Raw genomic sequence first — 22,767 nt, forward strand, 5'->3', positions numbered from 1 at the left:
ACTAGATATCCACCTACAGCATGTTCCATTTCTACACTAGATATCCACCTACAGCATGTTCATTTCTACATTAGATATCCACCTACAGCATGTTCCATTTCTACACTAGATATCCACCTACAGCATGTTCATTTCTACACTAGATATCCACCTACAGCATGTTCCATTTATACACTAGATATCCACCTACAGCATGTTCATTTATACACTAGATATCCACCTACAGCATGTTCCATTTCTACACTAGATATCCACCTACAGCATGTTCCAGTTATACACTAGATAGCATCTTCATTTCTACATTAGATATCCACCTACAGCATGTTCCAGTTATACACTAGATATCCACCTACAGCATGTTCCAGTTATACACTAGATAGCATCTTCATTTCTACATTAGATATCCACCTACAGCATGTTCATTTCTACACTAGATATCCACCTACAGCATGTTCATTTCTACACTAGATATCTACCTACAGCATGTTCCATTTCTACATTAGATATCCACCTACAGCATGTTCATTTCTACATTAGATATCCACCTACAGCATGTTCATTTCTACATTAGATATCCACCTACAGCATGTTCATTTCTACATTAGATATCCACCTACAGCAGGTTGCATTTCTACATTAGATATCCACCTACAGCATGTTCCATTTATACACTAGATATCCACCTACAGCATGTTCCATTTCTACATTAGATATCCACCTACAGCATGTTCCATTTCTACATTAGATATCCACCTACAGCATGTTCCAGTTATACACTAGATATCCACCTACAGCATGTTCCAGTTATACACTAGATATCCACCTACAGCATGTTCCAGTTATACATAGTTATCCACCTACAGCATGTTAATTTATACACTATATATCCACCTACAGCATGTTCCATTTCTACATTAGATATCCACCTACAGCATGTTCCATTTCTACATTAGATATCCACCTACAGCATGTTCATTTATACACTAGATATCCACCTACAGCATGTTCCATTTCTACACTAGATATCCACCTACAGCATGTTCCATTTCTACATTAGATATCCACCTACAGCATGTTCCATTTCTACACTAGATATCCACCTACAGCATGTTCCATTTCTACACTAGATATCCACCTACAGCATGTTCCATTTCTACACTAGATATCCACCTACAGCATGTTCCATTTCTACACTAGATATCCACCTACAGCATGTTCCAGGTATACACTAGATATCCACCTACAGCATGTTCCATTTCTACACTAGATATCCACCTACAGCATGTTCATTTTTTACACTAGATATCCACCTACAGCATGTTCATTTCTACACTAGATATCCACCTACAGCATGTTCCATTTCTACATTAGATATCCACCTACAGCATGTTCCAGTTATACACTAGATATCCACCTACAGCATGTTCCAGTTATACACTAGATATCCACCTACAGCATGTTCCAGTTATACACTAGATATCCACCTACAGCATGTTCCATTTATACACACGATATCCACCTACAGCATGTTAATTTATACACTATATATCCACCTACAGCATGTTCCATTTCTACATTAGATATCCACCTACAGCATGTTCCATTTCTACATTAGATATCCACATACAGCATGTTCATTTATACACTAGATATCCACCTACAGCATGTTCCATTTCTACACTAGATATCCACCTACAGCATGTTCCATTTCTACACTAGATATCCACCTACAGCATGTTCCATTTCTACACTAGATATTCCCACCTACAGCATGTTCCATTTCTACACTAGATATCCACCTACAGCATGTTCATTTCTACATTAGATATCCACCTACAGCATGTTCCATTTCTACACTAGATATCCACCTACAGCATGTTCATTTCTACACTAGATATCCACCTACAGCATGTTCCATTTATACACTAGATATCCACCTACAGCATGTTCATTTATACACTAGATATCCACCTACAGCATGTTCCATTTCTACACTAGATATCCACCTACAGCATGTTCCAGTTATACACTAGATAGCATCTTCATTTCTACATTAGATATCCACCTACAGCATGTTCCAGTTATACACTAGATATCCACCTACAGCATGTTCCAGTTATACACTAGATAGCATCTTCATTTCTACATTAGATATCCACCTACAGCATGTTCATTTCTACACTAGATATCCACCTACAGCATGTTCATTTCTACACTAGATATCTACCTACAGCATGTTCCATTTCTACATTAGATATCCACCTACAGCATGTTCATTTCTACATTAGATATCCACCTACAGCATGTTCATTTCTACATTAGATATCCACCTACAGCATGTTCATTTCTACATTAGATATCCACCTACAGCAGGTTCCATTTCTACATTAGATATCCACCTACAGCATGTTCCATTTATACACTAGATATCCACCTACAGCATGTTCCATTTCTACATTAGATATCCACCTACAGCATGTTCCATTTCTACATTAGATATCCACCTACAGCATGTTCCAGTTATACACTAGATATCCACCTACAGCATGTTCCAGTTATACACTAGATATCCACCTACAGCATGTTCCAGTTATACACTAGTTATCCACCTACAGCATGTTAATTTATACACTATATATCCACCTACAGCATGTTCCATTTCTACATTAGATATCCACCTACAGCATGTTCCATTTCTACATTAGATATCCACCTACAGCATGTTCATTTATACACTAGATATCCACCTACAGCATGTTCCATTTCTACACTAGATATCCACCTACAGCATGTTCCATTTCTACATTAGATATCCACCTACAGCATGTTCCATTTCTACACTAGATATCCACCTACAGCATGTTCCATTTCTACACTAGATATCCACCTACAGCATGTTCCATTTCTACACTAGATATCCACCTACAGCATGTTCCATTTCTACACTAGATATCCACCTACAGCATGTTCCAGGTATACACTAGATATCCACCTACAGCATGTTCCATTTCTACACTAGATATCCACCTACAGCATGTTCATTTTTACACTAGATATCCACCTACAGCATGATCCATTTCTACCTTAAATATGCATCTACAGCATGTTAATTTATACATTAGATATCCACCTACAGCATGTTCATTTCTACACTAGATATCCACCTACAGCATGTTCCATTTCTACATTAGATATCCACCTACAGCATGTTCCAGTTATACACTAGATATCCACCTACAGCATGTTCCAGTTATACACTAGATATCCACCTACAGCATGTTCCAGTTATACACTAGATATCCACCTACAGCATGTTCCATTTATACACACGATATCCACCTACAGCATGTTAATTTATACACTATATATCCACCTACAGCATGTTCCATTTCTACATTAGATATCCACCTACAGCATGTTCCATTTCTACATTAGATATCCACATACAGCATGTTCATTTATACACTAGATATCCACCTACAGCATGTTCCATTTCTACACTAGATATCCACCTACAGCATGTTCCATTTCTACACTAGATATCCACCTACAGCATGTTCCATTTCTACACTAGATATCCACCTACAGCATGTTCCATTTCTACACTAGATATCCACCTACAGCATGTTCCATTTCTACACTGGATATCCACCTACAGCATGTTCCATTTCTACATTAGATATCCACCTACAGCATGTTCATTTCTACATTAGATATCCACCTACAGCATGTTCATTTATACATTAGATATCCACCTACAGCATGTTCCATTTCTACACTAGATATCCACTTACAGCATGTTCCATTTCTACACTAGATATCCACCTACAGCATGTTCCATTTCTACACTAGATATCCACCTACAGCATGTTCCATTTCTACACTAGATATCCACCTACAGCATGTTCCATTTCTACACTGGATATCCACCTACAGCATGTTCCATTTATACACTAGATATCCACCTACAGCATGTTCATTTCTACATTAGATATCCACCTACAGCATGTTACATTTCTACACTAGATATCCACCTACAGCATGTTCATTTCTACACTGGATATCCACCTACAGCATGTTCATTTCTACATTAGATATCCACCTACAGCATGTTCCATTTCTACACTAGATATCAATCTACAGCATGTTCATTTCTACATTAGATATCCACCTACAGCATGTTCCATTTCTACACTAGATATCCACCTACAGCATGTTCATTTCTACACTAGATATCCACCTACAGCATGTTCCATTTATACACTAGATATCCACCTACAGCATGTTCATTTATACACTAGATATCCACCTACAGCATGTTCCATTTCTACACTAGATATCCACCTACAGCATGTTCATTTCTACACTAGATATCCACCTACAACATGTTCCAGGTATACACTAGATATCCACCTACAGCATGTTCCATTTCTACACTAGATATCCACCTACAGCATGTTCCAGTTATACACTAGATATCCACCTACAGCATGTTCCATTTCTACATTAGATATCCACCTACAGCATGTTCATTTCTACACTAGATATCCACCTACAGCATGTTCCATTTCTACGTTAGATATCCACCTACAGCATGTTCCATTTATACACTAGATATCCACCTACAGTATGTTCCATTTCTACACTAGATATCCACCTACAGCATCTTCATTTCTACATTAGATATCCACCTACAGCATGTTCCAGTTATACAGTAGATATCCACCTACAGCATGTTCCAGTTATACACTAGATATCCACCTACAGCATGTTCCAGTTATACACTAGATATCCACCTACAGCATGTTCCATTTATACACTAGATATCCACCTACAGCATGTTCCATTTCTACATTAGATATCCACCTACAGCATGTTCATTTCTACATTAGACATCCACCTACAGCATGTTCATTTATACACTAGATATCCACCTACAGCATGTTACATTTCTACACTAGATATCCACCTACAGAATGTTCCATTTCTACACTAGATATCCACCTACAGCATGTTCCATTTCTACATTAGATATCCACCTACAGCATGTTCATTTCTACATTAGATATCCACCTACAGCATGTTCATTTCTACATTAGATATCCACCTACAGCATGTTCATTTATACACTAGATATCCACCTACAGCATGTTCCATTTCTACATTAGATATCCACCTACAGCATGTTCATTTCTACACTAGATATCCACCTACAGCATGTTCCATTTATACACTAGATATCCACCTACAGCATGTTCATTTATACACTAGATATCCACCTACAGCATGTTCCATTTCTACACTAGATATCCACCTACAGCATGTTCCAGTTATACACTAGATAGCATCTTCATTTCTACATTAGATATCCACCTACAGCATGTTCATTTCTACACTAGATATCCACCTACAGCATGTTCATTTCTACACTAGATATCTACCTACAGCATGTTCCATTTCTACATTAGATATCCACCTACAGCATGTTCATTTCTACATTAGATATCCACCTACAGCATGTTCATTTCTACATTAGATATCCACCTACAGCATGTTCATTTCTACATTAGATATCCACCTACAGCAGGTTCCATTTCTACATTAGATATCCACCTACAGCATGTTCCATTTATACACTAGATATCCACCTACAGCATGTTCCATTTCTACATTAGATATCCACCTACAGCATGTTCCATTTCTACATTAGATATCCACCTACAGCATGTTCCAGTTATACACTAGATATCCACCTACAGCATGTTCCAGTTATACACTAGATATCCACCTACAGCATGTTCCAGTTATACACTAGTTATCCACCTACTGCATGTTAATTTATACACTATATATCCACCTACAGCATGTTCCATTTCTACATTAGATATCCACCTACAGCATGTTCCATTTCTACATTAGATATCCACCTACAGCATGTTCATTTATACACTAGATATCCACCTACAGCATGTTCCATTTCTACACTAGATATCCACCTACAGCATGTTCCATTTCTACATTAGATATCCACCTACAGCATGTTCCATTTCTACACTAGATATCCACCTACAGCATGTTCCATTTCTACACTAGATATCCACCTACAGCATGTTCCATTTCTACACTAGATATCCACCTACAGCATGTTCCATTTCTACACTAGATATCCACCTACAGCATGTTCCAGGTATACACTAGATATCCACCTACAGCATGTTCCATTTCTACACTAGATATCCACCTACAGCATGTTCATTTTTACACTAGATATCCACCTACAGCATGATCCATTTCTACCTTAAATATGCATCTACAGCATGTTAATTTATACATTAGATATCCACCTACAGCATGTTCATTTCTACACTAGATATCCACCTACAGCATGTTCCATTTCTACATTAGATATCCACCTACAGCATGTTCCAGTTATACACTAGATATCCACCTACAGCATGTTCCAGTTATACACTAGATATCCACCTACAGCATGTTCCAGTTATACACTAGATATCCACCTACAGCATGTTCCATTTATACACACGATATCCACCTACAGCATGTTAATTTATACACTATATATCCACCTACAGCATGTTCCATTTCTACATTAGATATCCACCTACAGCATGTTCCATTTCTACATTAGATATCCACATACAGCATGTTCATTTATACACTAGATATCCACCTACAGCATGTTCCATTTCTACACTAGATATCCACCTACAGCATGTTCCATTTCTACACTAGATATCCACCTACAGCATGTTCCATTTCTACACTAGATATCCACCTACAGCATGTTCCATTTCTACACTAGATATCCACCTACAGCATGTTCCATTTCTACACTGGATATCCACCTACAGCATGTTCCATTTCTACATTAGATATCCACCTACAGCATGTTCATTTCTACATTAGATATCCACCTACAGCATGTTCATTTATACATTAGATATCCACCTACAGCATGTTCCATTTCTACACTAGATATCCACTTACAGCATGTTCCATTTCTACACTAGATATCCACCTACAGCATGTTCCATTTCTACACTAGATATCCACCTACAGCATGTTCCATTTCTACACTAGATATCCACCTACAGCATGTTCCATTTCTACACTGGATATCCACCTACAGCATGTTCCATTTATACACTAGATATCCACCTACAGCATGTTCATTTCTACATTAGATATCCACCTACAGCATGTTACATTTCTACACTAGATATCCACCTACAGCATGTTCATTTCTACACTGGATATCCACCTACAGCATGTTCATTTCTACATTAGATATCCACCTACAGCATGTTCCATTTCTACACTAGATATCAATCTACAGCATGTTCATTTCTACATTAGATATCCACCTACAGCATGTTCCATTTCTACACTAGATATCCACCTACAGCATGTTCATTTCTACACTAGATATCCACCTACAGCATGTTCATTTCTACACTAGATATCCACCTACAGCATGTTCCATTTATACACTAGATATCCACCTACAGCATGTTCATTTATACACTAGATATCCACCTACAGCATGTTCCATTTATACACTAGATATCCACCTACAGCATGTTCATTTCTACACTAGATATCCACCTACAACATGTTCCATTTCTACACTAGATATCCACCTACAGCATGTTCCAGTTATACACTAGATATCCACCTACAGCATGTTCCATTTCTACATTAGATATCCACCTACAGCATGTTCATTTCTACACTAGATATCCACCTACAGCATGTTCCATTTCTACGTTAGATATCCACCTACAGCATGTTCCATTTATACACTAGATATCCACCTACAGCATGTTCCATTTCTACACTAGATATCCACCTACAGCATCTTCATTTCTACATTAGATATCCACCTACAGCATGTTCCAGTTATACAGTAGATATCCACCTACAGCATGTTCCAGTTATACACTAGATATCCACCTACAGCATGTTCCAGTTATACACTAGATATCCACCTACAGCATGTTCCATTTATACACTAGATATCCACCTACAGCATGTTCCATTTCTACATTAGATATCCACCTACAGCATGTTCATTTCTACATTAGATATCCACCTACAGCATGTTCATTTATACACTAGATATCCACCTACAGCATGTTACATTTCTACACTAGATATCCACCTACAGAATGTTCCATTTCTACACTAGATATCCACCTACAGCATGTTCCATTTCTACATTAGATATCCACCTACAGCATGTTCATTTCTACATTAGATATCCACCTACAGCATGTTCATTTCTACATTAGATATCCACCTACAGCATGTTCATTTATACACTAGATATCCACCTACAGCATGTTCCATTTCTACATTAGATATCCACCTACAGCATGTTCCATTTCTACATTAGATATCCACCTACAGCATGTTCATTTATACACTAGATATCCACCTACAGCATGTTCCATTTCTACACTAGATATCCACCTACAGCATGTTCCATTTCTACACTAGATATCCACCTACAGCATGTTCCATTTCTACACTAGATATCCACCTACAGCATGTTCCATTTCTACACTAGATATCCACCTACAGCATGTTCCATTTCTACACTAGATATCCACCTACAGCATGTTCCATTTCTACACTGGATATCCACCTACAGCATGTTCCATTTCTACACTGGATATCCACCTACAGCATGTTCCATTTCTACACTAGATATCCACCTACAGCATGTTACATTTCTACACTAGATATCCACCTACAGCATGTTCATTTCTACACTGGATATCCACCTACAGCATGTTCATTTCTACATTAGATATCCACCTACAGCATGTTCCATTTCTACACTAGATATCAACCTACAGCATGTTCATTTCTACATTAGATATCCACCTACAGCATGTTCCATTTCTACACTAGATATCCACCTACAGCATGTTCATTTCTACACTAGATATCCACCTACAGCATGTTCCATTTATACACTAGATATCCACCTACAGCATGTTCCATTTCTACACTAGATATCCACCTACAGCATGTTCCATTTCTACATTAGATATCCACCTACAGCATGTTCCATTTCTACACTAGATATCCACCTACAGCATGTTCCATTTCTACACTAGATATCCACCTACAGCATGTTCCATTTCTACACTAGATATCCACCTACAGCATGTTCCATTTCTACACTAGATATCCACCTACAGCATGTTCCAGGTATACACTAGATATCCACCTACAGCATGTTCCATTTCTACACTAGATATCCACCTACAGCATGTTCATTTTTACACTAGATATCCACCTACAGCATGATCCATTTCTACCTTAAATATGCATCTACAGCATGTTAATTTATACATTAGATATCCACCTACAGCATGTTCATTTCTACACTAGATATCCACCTACAGCATGTTCCATTTCTACATTAGATATCCACCTACAGCATGTTCCAGTTATACACTAGATATCCACCTACAGCATGTTCCAGTTATACACTAGATATCCACCTACAGCATGTTCCAGTTATACACTAGATATCCACCTACAGCATGTTCCATTTATACACACGATATCCACCTACAGCATGTTAATTTATACACTATATATCCACCTACAGCATGTTCCATTTCTACATTAGATATCCACCTACAGCATGTTCCATTTCTACATTAGATATCCACATACAGCATGTTCATTTATACACTAGATATCCACCTACAGCATGTTCCATTTCTACACTAGATATCCACCTACAGCATGTTCCATTTCTACACTAGATATCCACCTACAGCATGTTCCATTTCTACACTAGATATCCACCTACAGCATGTTCCATTTCTACACTAGATATCCACCTACAGCATGTTCCATTTCTACACTGGATATCCACCTACAGCATGTTCCATTTCTACATTAGATATCCACCTACAGCATGTTCATTTCTACATTAGATATCCACCTACAGCATGTTCATTTATACATTAGATATCCACCTACAGCATGTTCCATTTCTACACTAGATATCCACTTACAGCATGTTCCATTTCTACACTAGATATCCACCTACAGCATGTTCCATTTCTACACTAGATATCCACCTACAGCATGTTCCATTTCTACACTAGATATCCACCTACAGCATGTTCCATTTCTACACTGGATATCCACCTACAGCATGTTCCATTTATACACTAGATATCCACCTACAGCATGTTCATTTCTACATTAGATATCCACCTACAGCATGTTACATTTCTACACTAGATATCCACCTACAGCATGTTCATTTCTACACTGGATATCCACCTACAGCATGTTCATTTCTACATTAGATATCCACCTACAGCATGTTCCATTTCTACACTAGATATCAATCTACAGCATGTTCATTTCTACATTAGATATCCACCTACAGCATGTTCCATTTCTACACTAGATATCCACCTACAGCATGTTCATTTCTACACTAGATATCCACCTACAGCATGTTCATTTCTACACTAGATATCCACCTACAGCATGTTCCATTTATACACTAGATATCCACCTACAGCATGTTCATTTATACACTAGATATCCACCTACAGCATGTTCCATTTATACACTAGATATCCACCTACAGCATGTTCATTTCTACACTAGATATCCACCTACAACATGTTCCATTTCTACACTAGATATCCACCTACAGCATGTTCCAGTTATACACTAGATATCCACCTACAGCATGTTCCATTTCTACATTAGATATCCACCTACAGCATGTTCATTTCTACACTAGATATCCACCTACAGCATGTTCCATTTCTACGTTAGATATCCACCTACAGCATGTTCCATTTATACACTAGATATCCACCTACAGCATGTTCCATTTCTACACTAGATATCCACCTACAGCATCTTCATTTCTACATTAGATATCCACCTACAGCATGTTCCAGTTATACAGTAGATATCCACCTACAGCATGTTCCAGTTATACACTAGATATCCACCTACAGCATGTTCCAGTTATACACTAGATATCCACCTACAGCATGTTCCATTTATACACTAGATATCCACCTACAGCATGTTCCATTTCTACATTAGATATCCACCTACAGCATGTTCATTTCTACATTAGATATCCACCTACAGCATGTTCATTTATACACTAGATATCCACCTACAGCATGTTACATTTCTACACTAGATATCCACCTACAGAATGTTCCATTTCTACACTAGATATCCACCTACAGCATGTTCCATTTCTACATTAGATATCCACCTACAGCATGTTCATTTCTACATTAGATATCCACCTACAGCATGTTCATTTCTACATTAGATATCCACCTACAGCATGTTCATTTATACACTAGATATCCACCTACAGCATGTTCCATTTCTACATTAGATATCCACCTACAGCATGTTCCATTTCTACATTAGATATCCACCTACAGCATGTTCATTTATACACTAGATATCCACCTACAGCATGTTCCATTTCTACACTAGATATCCACCTACAGCATGTTCCATTTCTACACTAGATATCCACCTACAGCATGTTCCATTTCTACACTAGATATCCACCTACAGCATGTTCCATTTCTACACTAGATATCCACCTACAGCATGTTCCATTTCTACACTAGATATCCACCTACAGCATGTTCCATTTCTACACTGGATATCCACCTACAGCATGTTCCATTTCTACACTGGATATCCACCTACAGCATGTTCCATTTCTACACTAGATATCCACCTACAGCATGTTACATTTCTACACTAGATATCCACCTACAGCATGTTCATTTCTACACTGGATATCCACCTACAGCATGTTCATTTCTACATTAGATATCCACCTACAGCATGTTCCATTTCTACACTAGATATCAACCTACAGCATGTTCATTTCTACATTAGATATCCACCTACAGCATGTTCCATTTCTACACTAGATATCCACCTACAGCATGTTCATTTCTACACTAGATATCCACCTACAGCATGTTCCATTTATACACTAGATATCCACCTACAGCATGTTCCATTTCTACACTAGATATCCACCTACAGCATGTTCCATTTCTACACTGGATATCCACCTACAGCATGTTCCATTTCTACACTGGATATCCACCTACAGCATGTTCCATTTATACACTAGATATCCACCTACAGCATGTTCCATTTCTACATTAGATATCCACCTACAGCATGTTCATTTCTACATTAGATATCCACCTACAGCATGTTCATTTATACACTAGATATCCACCTACAGCATGTTACATTTCTACACTAGATATCCACCTACAGAATGTTCCATTTCTACACTAGATATCCACCTACAGCATGTTCCATTTCTACATTAGATATCCACCTACAGCATGTTCATTTCTACATTAGATATCCACCTACAGCATGTTCATTTCTACATTAGATATCCACCTACAGCATGTTCATTTATACACTAGATATCCACCTACAGCATGTTCCATTTCTACATTAGATATCCACCTACAGCATGTTCCATTTCTACATTAGATATCCACCTACAGCATGTTCATTTATACACTAGATATCCACCTACAGCATGTTCCATTTCTACACTAGATATCCACCTACAGCATGTTCCATTTCTACACTAGATATCCACCTACAGCATGTTCCATTTCTACACTAGATATCCACCTACAGCATGTTCCATTTCTACACTAGATATCCACCTACAGCATGTTCCATTTCTACACTAGATATCCACCTACAGCATGTTCCATTTCTACACTGGATATCCACCTACAGCATGTTCCATTTCTACACTGGATATCCACCTACAGCATGTTCCATTTCTACACTAGATATCCACCTACAGCATGTTACATTTCTACACTAGATATCCACCTACAGCATGTTCATTTCTACACTGGATATCCACCTACAGCATGTTCATTTCTACATTAGATATCCACCTACAGCATGTTCCATTTCTACACTAGATATCAACCTACAGCATGTTCATTTCTACATTAGATATCCACCTACAGCATGTTCCATTTCTACACTAGATATCCACCTACAGCATGTTCATTTCTACACTAGATATCCACCAACAGCATGTTCCATTTATACACTAGATATCCACCTACAGCATGTTCATTTATACACTAGATATCCACCTACAGCATGTTCCATTTCTACACTAGATATCCACCTACAGCATCTTCATTTCTACATTAGATATCCACCTACAGCATGTTCCAGTTATACAGTAGATATCCACCTACAGCATGTTCCAGTTATACACTAGATATCCACCTACAGCATGTTCCAGTTATACACTAGATATCCACCTACAGCATGTTCCATTTATACACTAGATATCCACCTACAGCATGTTCCATTTCTACATTAGATATCCACCTACAGCATGTTCCAGTTATACACTAGATAGCATCTTCATTTCTACATTAGATATCCACCTACAGCATGTTCCAGTTATACACTAGATATCCACCTACAGCATGTTCCAGTTATACACTAGATATCCACCTACAGCATGTTCCAGTTATACACTAGATATCCACCTACAGCATGTTCCAGTTATACACTAGATATCCACCTACAGCATGTTCCAGTTATACACTAGATATCCACCTACAGCATGTTCCATTTCTACACTAGATATCCACCTACAGCATGTTCCATTTCTACACTAGATATCCACCTACAGCATGTTCCATTTCTACATTAGATATCCACCTACAGCATGTTCATTTCTACACTAGATATCCACCTACAGCATGTTCCATTTCTACCTTAGATATCCACCTACAGCATGTTCCATTTATACACTAGATATCCACCTACAGCATGTTCCATTTCTACACTAGATATCCACCTACAGCATCTTCATTTCTACATTAGATATCCACCTACAGCATGTTCCAGTTATACAGTAGATATCCACCTACAGCATGTTCCAGTTATACACTAGATATCCACCTACAGCATGTTCCAGTTATACACTAGATATCCACCTACAGCATGTTCCATTTATACACTAGATATCCACCTACAGCATGTTACATTTCTACACTAGATATCCACCTACAGCATGTTCATTTCTACACTGGATATCCACCTACAGCATGTTCATTTCTACATTAGATATCCACCTACAGCATGTTCCATTTCTACACTAGATATCAACCTACAGCATGTTCATTTCTACATTAGATATCCACCTACAGCATGTTCCATTTCTACACTAGATATCCACCTACAGCATGTTCATTTCTACACTAGATATCCACCTACAGCATGTTCCATTTATACACTAGATATCCACCTACAGCATGTTCCATTTCTACACTAGATATCCACCTACAGCATGTTCCATTTCTACATTAGATATCCACCTACAGCATGTTCCATTTCTACACTAGATATCCACCTACAGCATGTTCCATTTCTACACTAGATATCCACCTACAGCATGTTCCATTTCTACACTAGATATCCACCTACAGCATGTTCCATTTCTACACTAGATATCCACCTACAGCATGTTCCAGGTATACACTAGATATCCACCTACAGCATGTTCCATTTCTACACTAGATATCCACCTACAGCATGTTCATTTTTACACTAGATATCCACCTACAGCATGATCCATTTCTACCTTAAATATGCATCTACAGCATGTTAATTTATACATTAGATATCCACCTACAGCATGTTCATTTCTACACTAGATATCCACCTACAGCATGTTCCATTTCTACATTAGATATCCACCTACAGCATGTTCCAGTTATACACTAGATATCCACCTACAGCATGTTCCAGTTATACACTAGATATCCACCTACAGCATGTTCCAGTTATACACTAGATATCCACCTACAGCATGTTCCATTTATACACACGATATCCACCTACAGCATGTTAATTTATACACTATATATCCACCTACAGCATGTTCCATTTCTACATTAGATATCCACCTACAGCATGTTCCATTTCTACATTAGATATCCACATACAGCATGTTCATTTATACACTAGATATCCACCTACAGCATGTTCCATTTCTACACTAGATATCCACCTACAGCATGTTCCATTTCTACACTAGATATCCACCTACAGCATGTTCCATTTCTACACTAGATATCCACCTACAGCATGTTCCATTTCTACACTAGATATCCACCTACAGCATGTTCCATTTCTACACTGGATATCCACCTACAGCATGTTCCATTTCTACATTAGATATCCACCTACAGCATGTTCATTTCTACATTAGATATCCACCTACAGCATGTTCATTTATACATTAGATATCCACCTACAGCATGTTCCATTTCTACACTAGATATCCACTTACAGCATGTTCCATTTCTACACTAGATATCCACCTACAGCATGTTCCATTTCTACACTAGATATCCACCTACAGCATGTTCCATTTCTACACTAGATATCCACCTACAGCATGTTCCATTTCTACACTGGATATCCACCTACAGCATGTTCCATTTATACACTAGATATCCACCTACAGCATGTTCATTTCTACATTAGATATCCACCTACAGCATGTTACATTTCTACACTAGATATCCACCTACAGCATGTTCATTTCTACACTGGATATCCACCTACAGCATGTTCATTTCTACATTAGATATCCACCTACAGCATGTTCCATTTCTACACTAGATATCAATCTACAGCATGTTCATTTCTACATTAGATATCCACCTACAGCATGTTCCATTTCTACACTAGATATCCACCTACAGCATGTTCATTTCTACACTAGATATCCACCTACAGCATGTTCATTTCTACACTAGATATCCACCTACAGCATGTTCCATTTATACACTAGATATCCACCTACAGCATGTTCATTTATACACTAGATATCCACCTACAGCATGTTCCATTTATACACTAGATATCCACCTACAGCATGTTCATTTCTACACTAGATATCCACCTACAACATGTTCCATTTCTACACTAGATATCCACCTACAGCATGTTCCAGTTATACACTAGATATCCACCTACAGCATGTTCCATTTCTACATTAGATATCCACCTACAGCATGTTCATTTCTACACTAGATATCCACCTACAGCATGTTCCATTTCTACGTTAGATATCCACCTACAGCATGTTCCATTTATACACTAGATATCCACCTACAGCATGTTCCATTTCTACACTAGATATCCACCTACAGCATCTTCATTTCTACATTAGATATCCACCTACAGCATGTTCCAGTTATACAGTAGATATCCACCTACAGCATGTTCCAGTTATACACTAGATATCCACCTACAGCATGTTCCAGTTATACACTAGATATCCACCTACAGCATGTTCCATTTATACACTAGATATCCACCTACAGCATGTTCCATTTCTACATTAGATATCCACCTACAGCATGTTCATTTCTACATTAGATATCCACCTACAGCATGTTCATTTATACACTAGATATCCACCTACAGCATGTTACATTTCTACACTAGATATCCACCTACAGAATGTTCCATTTCTACACTAGATATCCACCTACAGCATGTTCCATTTCTACATTAGATATCCACCTACAGCATGTTCATTTCTACATTAGATATCCACCTACAGCATGTTCATTTCTACATTAGATATCCACCTACAGCATGTTCATTTATACACTAGATATCCACCTACAGCATGTTCCATTTCTACATTAGATATCCACCTACAGCATGTTCCATTTCTACATTAGATATCCACCTACAGCATGTTCATTTATACACTAGATATCCACCTACAGCATGTTCCATTTCTACACTAGATATCCACCTACAGCATGTTCCATTTCTACACTAGATATCCACCTACAGCATGTTCCATTTCTACACTAGATATCCACCTACAGCATGTTCCATTTCTACACTAGATATCCACCTACAGCATGTTCCATTTCTACACTAGATATCCACCTACAGCATGTTCCATTTCTACACTGGATATCCACCTACAGCATGTTCCATTTCTACACTGGATATCCACCTACAGCATGTTCCATTTCTACACTAGATATCCACCTACAGCATGTTACATTTCTACACTAGATATCCACCTACAGCATGTTCATTTCTACACTGGATATCCACCTACAGCATGTTCATTTCTACATTAGATATCCACCTACAGCATGTTCCATTTCTACACTAGATATCAACCTACAGCATGTTCATTTCTACATTAGATATCCACCTACAGCATGTTCCATTTCTACACTAGATATCCACCTACAGCATGTTCATTTCTACACTAGATATCCACCTACAGCATGTTCCATTTATACACTAGATATCCACCTACAGCATGTTCCATTTCTACACTAGATATCCACCTACAGCATGTTCCATTTCTACACTGGATATCCACCTACAGCATGTTCCATTTCTACACTGGATATCCACCTACAGCATGTTCCATTTATACACTAGATATCCACCTACAGCATGTTCCATTTCTACATTAGATATCCACCTACAGCATGTTCATTTCTACATTAGATATCCACCTACAGCATGTTCATTTATACACTAGATATCCACCTACAGCATGTTACATTTCTACACTAGATATCCACCTACAGAATGTTCCATTTCTACACTAGATATCCACCTACAGCATGTTCCATTTCTACATTAGATATCCACCTACAGCATGTTCATTTCTACATTAGATATCCACCTACAGCATGTTCATTTCTACATTAGATATCCACCTACAGCATGTTCATTTATACACTAGATATCCACCTACAGCATGTTCCATTTCTACATTAGATATCCACCTACAGCATGTTCCATTTCTACATTAGATATCCACCTACAGCATGTTCATTTATACACTAGATATCCACCTACAGCATGTTCCATTTCTACACTAGATATCCACCTACAGCATGTTCCATTTCTACACTAGATATCCACCTACAGCATGTTCCATTTCTACACTAGATATCCACCTACAGCATGTTCCATTTCTACACTAGATATCCACCTACAGCATGTTCCATTTCTACACTAGATATCCACCTACAGCATGTTCCATTTCTACACTGGATATCCACCTACAGCATGTTCCATTTCTACACTGGATATCCACCTACAGCATGTTCCATTTCTACACTAGATATCCACCTACAGCATGTTACATTTCTACACTAGATATCCACCTACAGCATGTTCATTTCTACACTGGATATCCACCTACAGCATGTTCATTTCTACATTAGATATCCACCTACAGCATGTTCCATTTCTACACTAGATATCAACCTACAGCATGTTCATTTCTACATTAGATATCCACCTACAGCATGTTCCATTTCTACACTAGATATCCACCTACAGCATGTTCATTTCTACACTAGATATCCACCAACAGCATGTTCCATTTATACACTAGATATCCACCTACAGCATGTTCATTTATACACTAGATATCCACCTACAGCATGTTCCATTTCTACACTAGATATCCACCTACAGCATCTTCATTTCTACATTAGATATCCACCTACAGCATGTTCCAGTTATACAGTAGATATCCACCTACAGCATGTTCCAGTTATACACTAGATATCCACCTACAGCATGTTCCAGTTATACACTAGATATCCACCTACAGCATGTTCCATTTATACACTAGATATCCACCTACAGCATGTTCCATTTCTACATTAGATATCCACCTACAGCATGTTCCAGTTATACACTAGATAGCATCTTCATTTCTACATTAGATATCCACCTACAGCATGTTCCAGTTATACACTAGATATCCACCTACAGCATGTTCCAGTTATACACTAGATATCCACCTACAGCATGTTCCAGTTATACACTAGATATCCACCTACAGCATGTTCCAGTTATACACTAGATATCCACCTACAGCATGTTCCAGTTATACACTAGATATCCACCTACAGCATGTTCCATTTCTACACTAGATATCCACCTACAGCATGTTCCATTTCTACACTAGATATCCACCTACAGCATGTTCCATTTCTACATTAGATATCCACCTACAGCATGTTCATTTCTACACTAGATATCCACCTACAGCATGTTCCATTTCTACCTTAGATATCCACCTACAGCATGTTCCATTTATACACTAGATATCCACCTACAGCATGTTCCATTTCTACACTAGATATCCACCTACAGCATCTTCATTTCTACATTAGATATCCACCTACAGCATGTTCCAGTTATACAGTAGATATCCACCTACAGCATGTTCCAGTTATACACTAGATATCCACCTACAGCATGTTCCAGTTATACACTAGATATCCACCTACAGCATGTTCCATTTATACACTAGATATCCACCTACAGCATGTTCCATTTCTACATTAGATATCCACCTACAGCATGTTCATTTCTACATTAGATATCCACCTACAGCATGTTCATTTATACACTAGATATCCACCTACAGCATGTTCCATTTCTACACTAGATATCCACCTACAGAATGTTCCATTTCTACACTAGATATCCACCTACAGCATGTTCCATTTCTACATTAGATATCCACCTACAGCATGTTCATTTCTACATTAGATATCCACCTACAGCATGTTCATTTATACACTAGATATCCACCTACAGCATGTTCCATTTCTACACTAGATATCCACCTACAGCATGTTCATTTCTACATTAGATATCCACCTACAGCATGTTCCAGTTATACACTAGATATCCACCTACAGCATGTTCCATTTCTACACTAGATATCCACCTACAGCATGTTAATTTCTACATTAGATATCCACCTACAGCATGTTCATTTCTACATTAGATATCCACCTACAGCATGTTCCATTTCTACATTAGATATCCACCTACAGCATGTTCCATTTCTACACTAGATATCCACCTAAAGCATGTTCCATTTCTACACTAGATATTCACCTACAGCATGTTCATTTCTACATTAGATATCCACCTACAGCATGTTCCAGTTATACACTAGATATCCACCTACAGCATGTTCCATTTCTACACTAGATATCCACCTACAGCATGTTCATTTCTACACTAGATATCCACCTACAACATGTTCCAGGTATACACTAGATATCCACCTACAGCATGTTCCATTTCTACACTAGATATCCACCTACAGCATCTTCATTTCTACATTAGATATCCACCTACAGCATGTTCCAGTTCTACACTAGATATCCACCTACAGCATCTTCATTTCTACATTAGATATCCACCTACAGCATGTTCCAGTTATACACTAGATATCCACCTACAGCATGTTCCAGTTATACACTAGATATCCACCTACAGCATGTTCCAGTTATACACTAGATATCCACCTACAGCATGTTCCATTTATACACTAGATATCCACCTACAGCATGTTCCATTTCTACATTAGATATCCACCTACAGCATGTTCATTTCTACACTAGATATCCACCTACAGCATGTTCATTTCTACATTAGATATCCACCTACAGCATGTTCCATTTCTACATTAGATATCCACCTACAGCATGTTCCATTTCTACACTAGATATCCACCTACAGCATGTTCCATTTCTACACTAGATATCCACCTACAGCATATTCCATTTCTACATTAGATATCCACCTACAGCATGTTCATTTCTACACTAGATATCCACCTACAGCATGTTCCATTTCTACATTAGATATCCACCTACAGCATGTTCCATTTCTACACTAGATATCCACCTACAGCATGTTCCATTTCTACATTAGATATCCACCTAAAGCATGTTCCATTTCTACACTAGATATCCACCTACAGCATGTTCATTTCTACATTAGATATCCACCTACAGCATGTTCCAGTTATACACTAGATATCCACCTACAGCATGTTCCATTTCTACACTAGATATCCACCTACAGCATGTTCATTTCTACATTAGATATCCACCTACAGCATGTTCATTTCTACATTAGATATCCACCTACAGCATGTTCCATTTCTACACTAGATATCCACCTACAGCATGTTCATTTCTACACTAGATATCCACCTACAACATGTTCCAGGTATACACTAGATATCCACCTACAGCATGTTCCATTTCTACACTGGATATCCACCTACAGCATGTTCCATTTCTACACTGGATATCCACCTACAGCATGTTCCATTTATACATTAGATATCCACCTACAGCATGTTCCATTTCTACACTAGATATCCACCTACAGCATGTTCCAGTTATACACTAGATATCCACCTACAGCATGTTCCATTTATACATTAGATATCCACCTACAGCATGTTCCAGTTATACACTAGATATCCACCTACAGCATGTTCCATTTATACATTAGATATCCACCTACAGCATGTTCCATTTATACACTAGATATCCACCTACAGCATGTTCCATTTCTACACTGGATATCCACCTACAGCATGTTCCATTTCTACACTAGATATCCACCTACAGCATGTTCCATTTCTACACTGGATATCCACCTACAGCATGTTCATTTCTACACTAGATATCCACCTACAGCATGTTCCATTTCTACACTGGATATCCACCTACAGCATGTTCCATTTCTACACTAGATATCCACCTACAGCATGTTCCATTTCTACACTGGATATCCACCTACAGCATGTTCATTTCTACATTAGATATCCACCTACAGCATGTTCCATTTCTACATTAGATATCCACCTACAGCATGTTCCATTTCTACACTAGATATCCACCTACAGCATGTTCCATTTCTACACTGGATATCCACCTACAGCATGTTCCATTTCTACATTAGATATCCACCTACAGCATGTTCATTTCTACATTACATATAGCTATGAAGACAATCATTTTTGTCATTAAAGCTGTTATACTAACTGTTGCTATCATCATTATCAGGGTTGGGGGTAGTTCAACAGAAAACAAAGTGCGATAATTAACTGAATTGGAAACGGAATAGACCTCAACCCTGATCATCTCTAAACCTTTCTACTTCCTCTAATGTTACTACCCGTCCTCTTACCTCAGCTTCCTTGATGCCATGACAGACCTTACAGATGGTTAGGCAGCTATGAAGACAATCGTGTTTTCTATTTCAAGCTAGACCATTGCTCTCTCTCTAGTGTAACTGTACACTCACATGCACACGCGCACACACACACACACACACACACACACACACACACACACACACACACACACATACTGTACAAGCATACGCACACAGACACTCACCTTAGCCTCCTTGATGCCAGGACACAGCTTACAGATGGTTGCCACGGCCGTATCCTCTGAGACGATCCCATACCCGTCTTCATCCACCTCGGCAAACTCTGCGGCCAGCCATTCACTCCTCATCTTACTGCCGAGGCTACCCTCCCCTATGATGCTCCCCTCTCCCAGACCTCCTCCCCCGCCTGCCCCCCCTCCATGCCCGATGGCAGAGGGGTGGGACACCAGGTAACGGAGCCCTGTCACCCAGATGTTGGCCACGTCGGCTGAAAGAGCCACCAGGTCCAGAGACTGGGACATACAAATACACATCACATTAAATCTAAAAGTTTTCTCAAGTAAAACCATCAAATTAAAAACATTTGGAAAAAGGAGATAAAAGAGATTAATAAAGTAA

At 38.3% G+C, this 22,767-nt stretch overlaps 1 protein-coding gene across 1 annotated transcript in view; it reads right to left on the minus strand.

Moving 5' to 3' along the window:
* Positions 1 to 22,767, minus strand: part of LOC106586343 (inactive phospholipase C-like protein 1) — a 147,967-nt gene that overhangs the window by 39,204 nt on the left and 85,996 nt on the right. Inside the window, exon 4 of the mRNA XM_014173528.2 lies at positions 22,374 to 22,661. Within this exon, the coding sequence (XP_014029003.2) occupies positions 22,374 to 22,661 (288 nt within the window). The remainder of the gene's footprint in view (positions 1 to 22,373; positions 22,662 to 22,767) is intronic.

Source organism: Salmo salar, chromosome ssa25 (genome assembly GCF_905237065.1).
Source record: "Salmo salar chromosome ssa25, Ssal_v3.1, whole genome shotgun sequence".
NCBI lineage: Eukaryota > Metazoa > Chordata > Actinopteri > Salmoniformes > Salmonidae > Salmo > Salmo salar.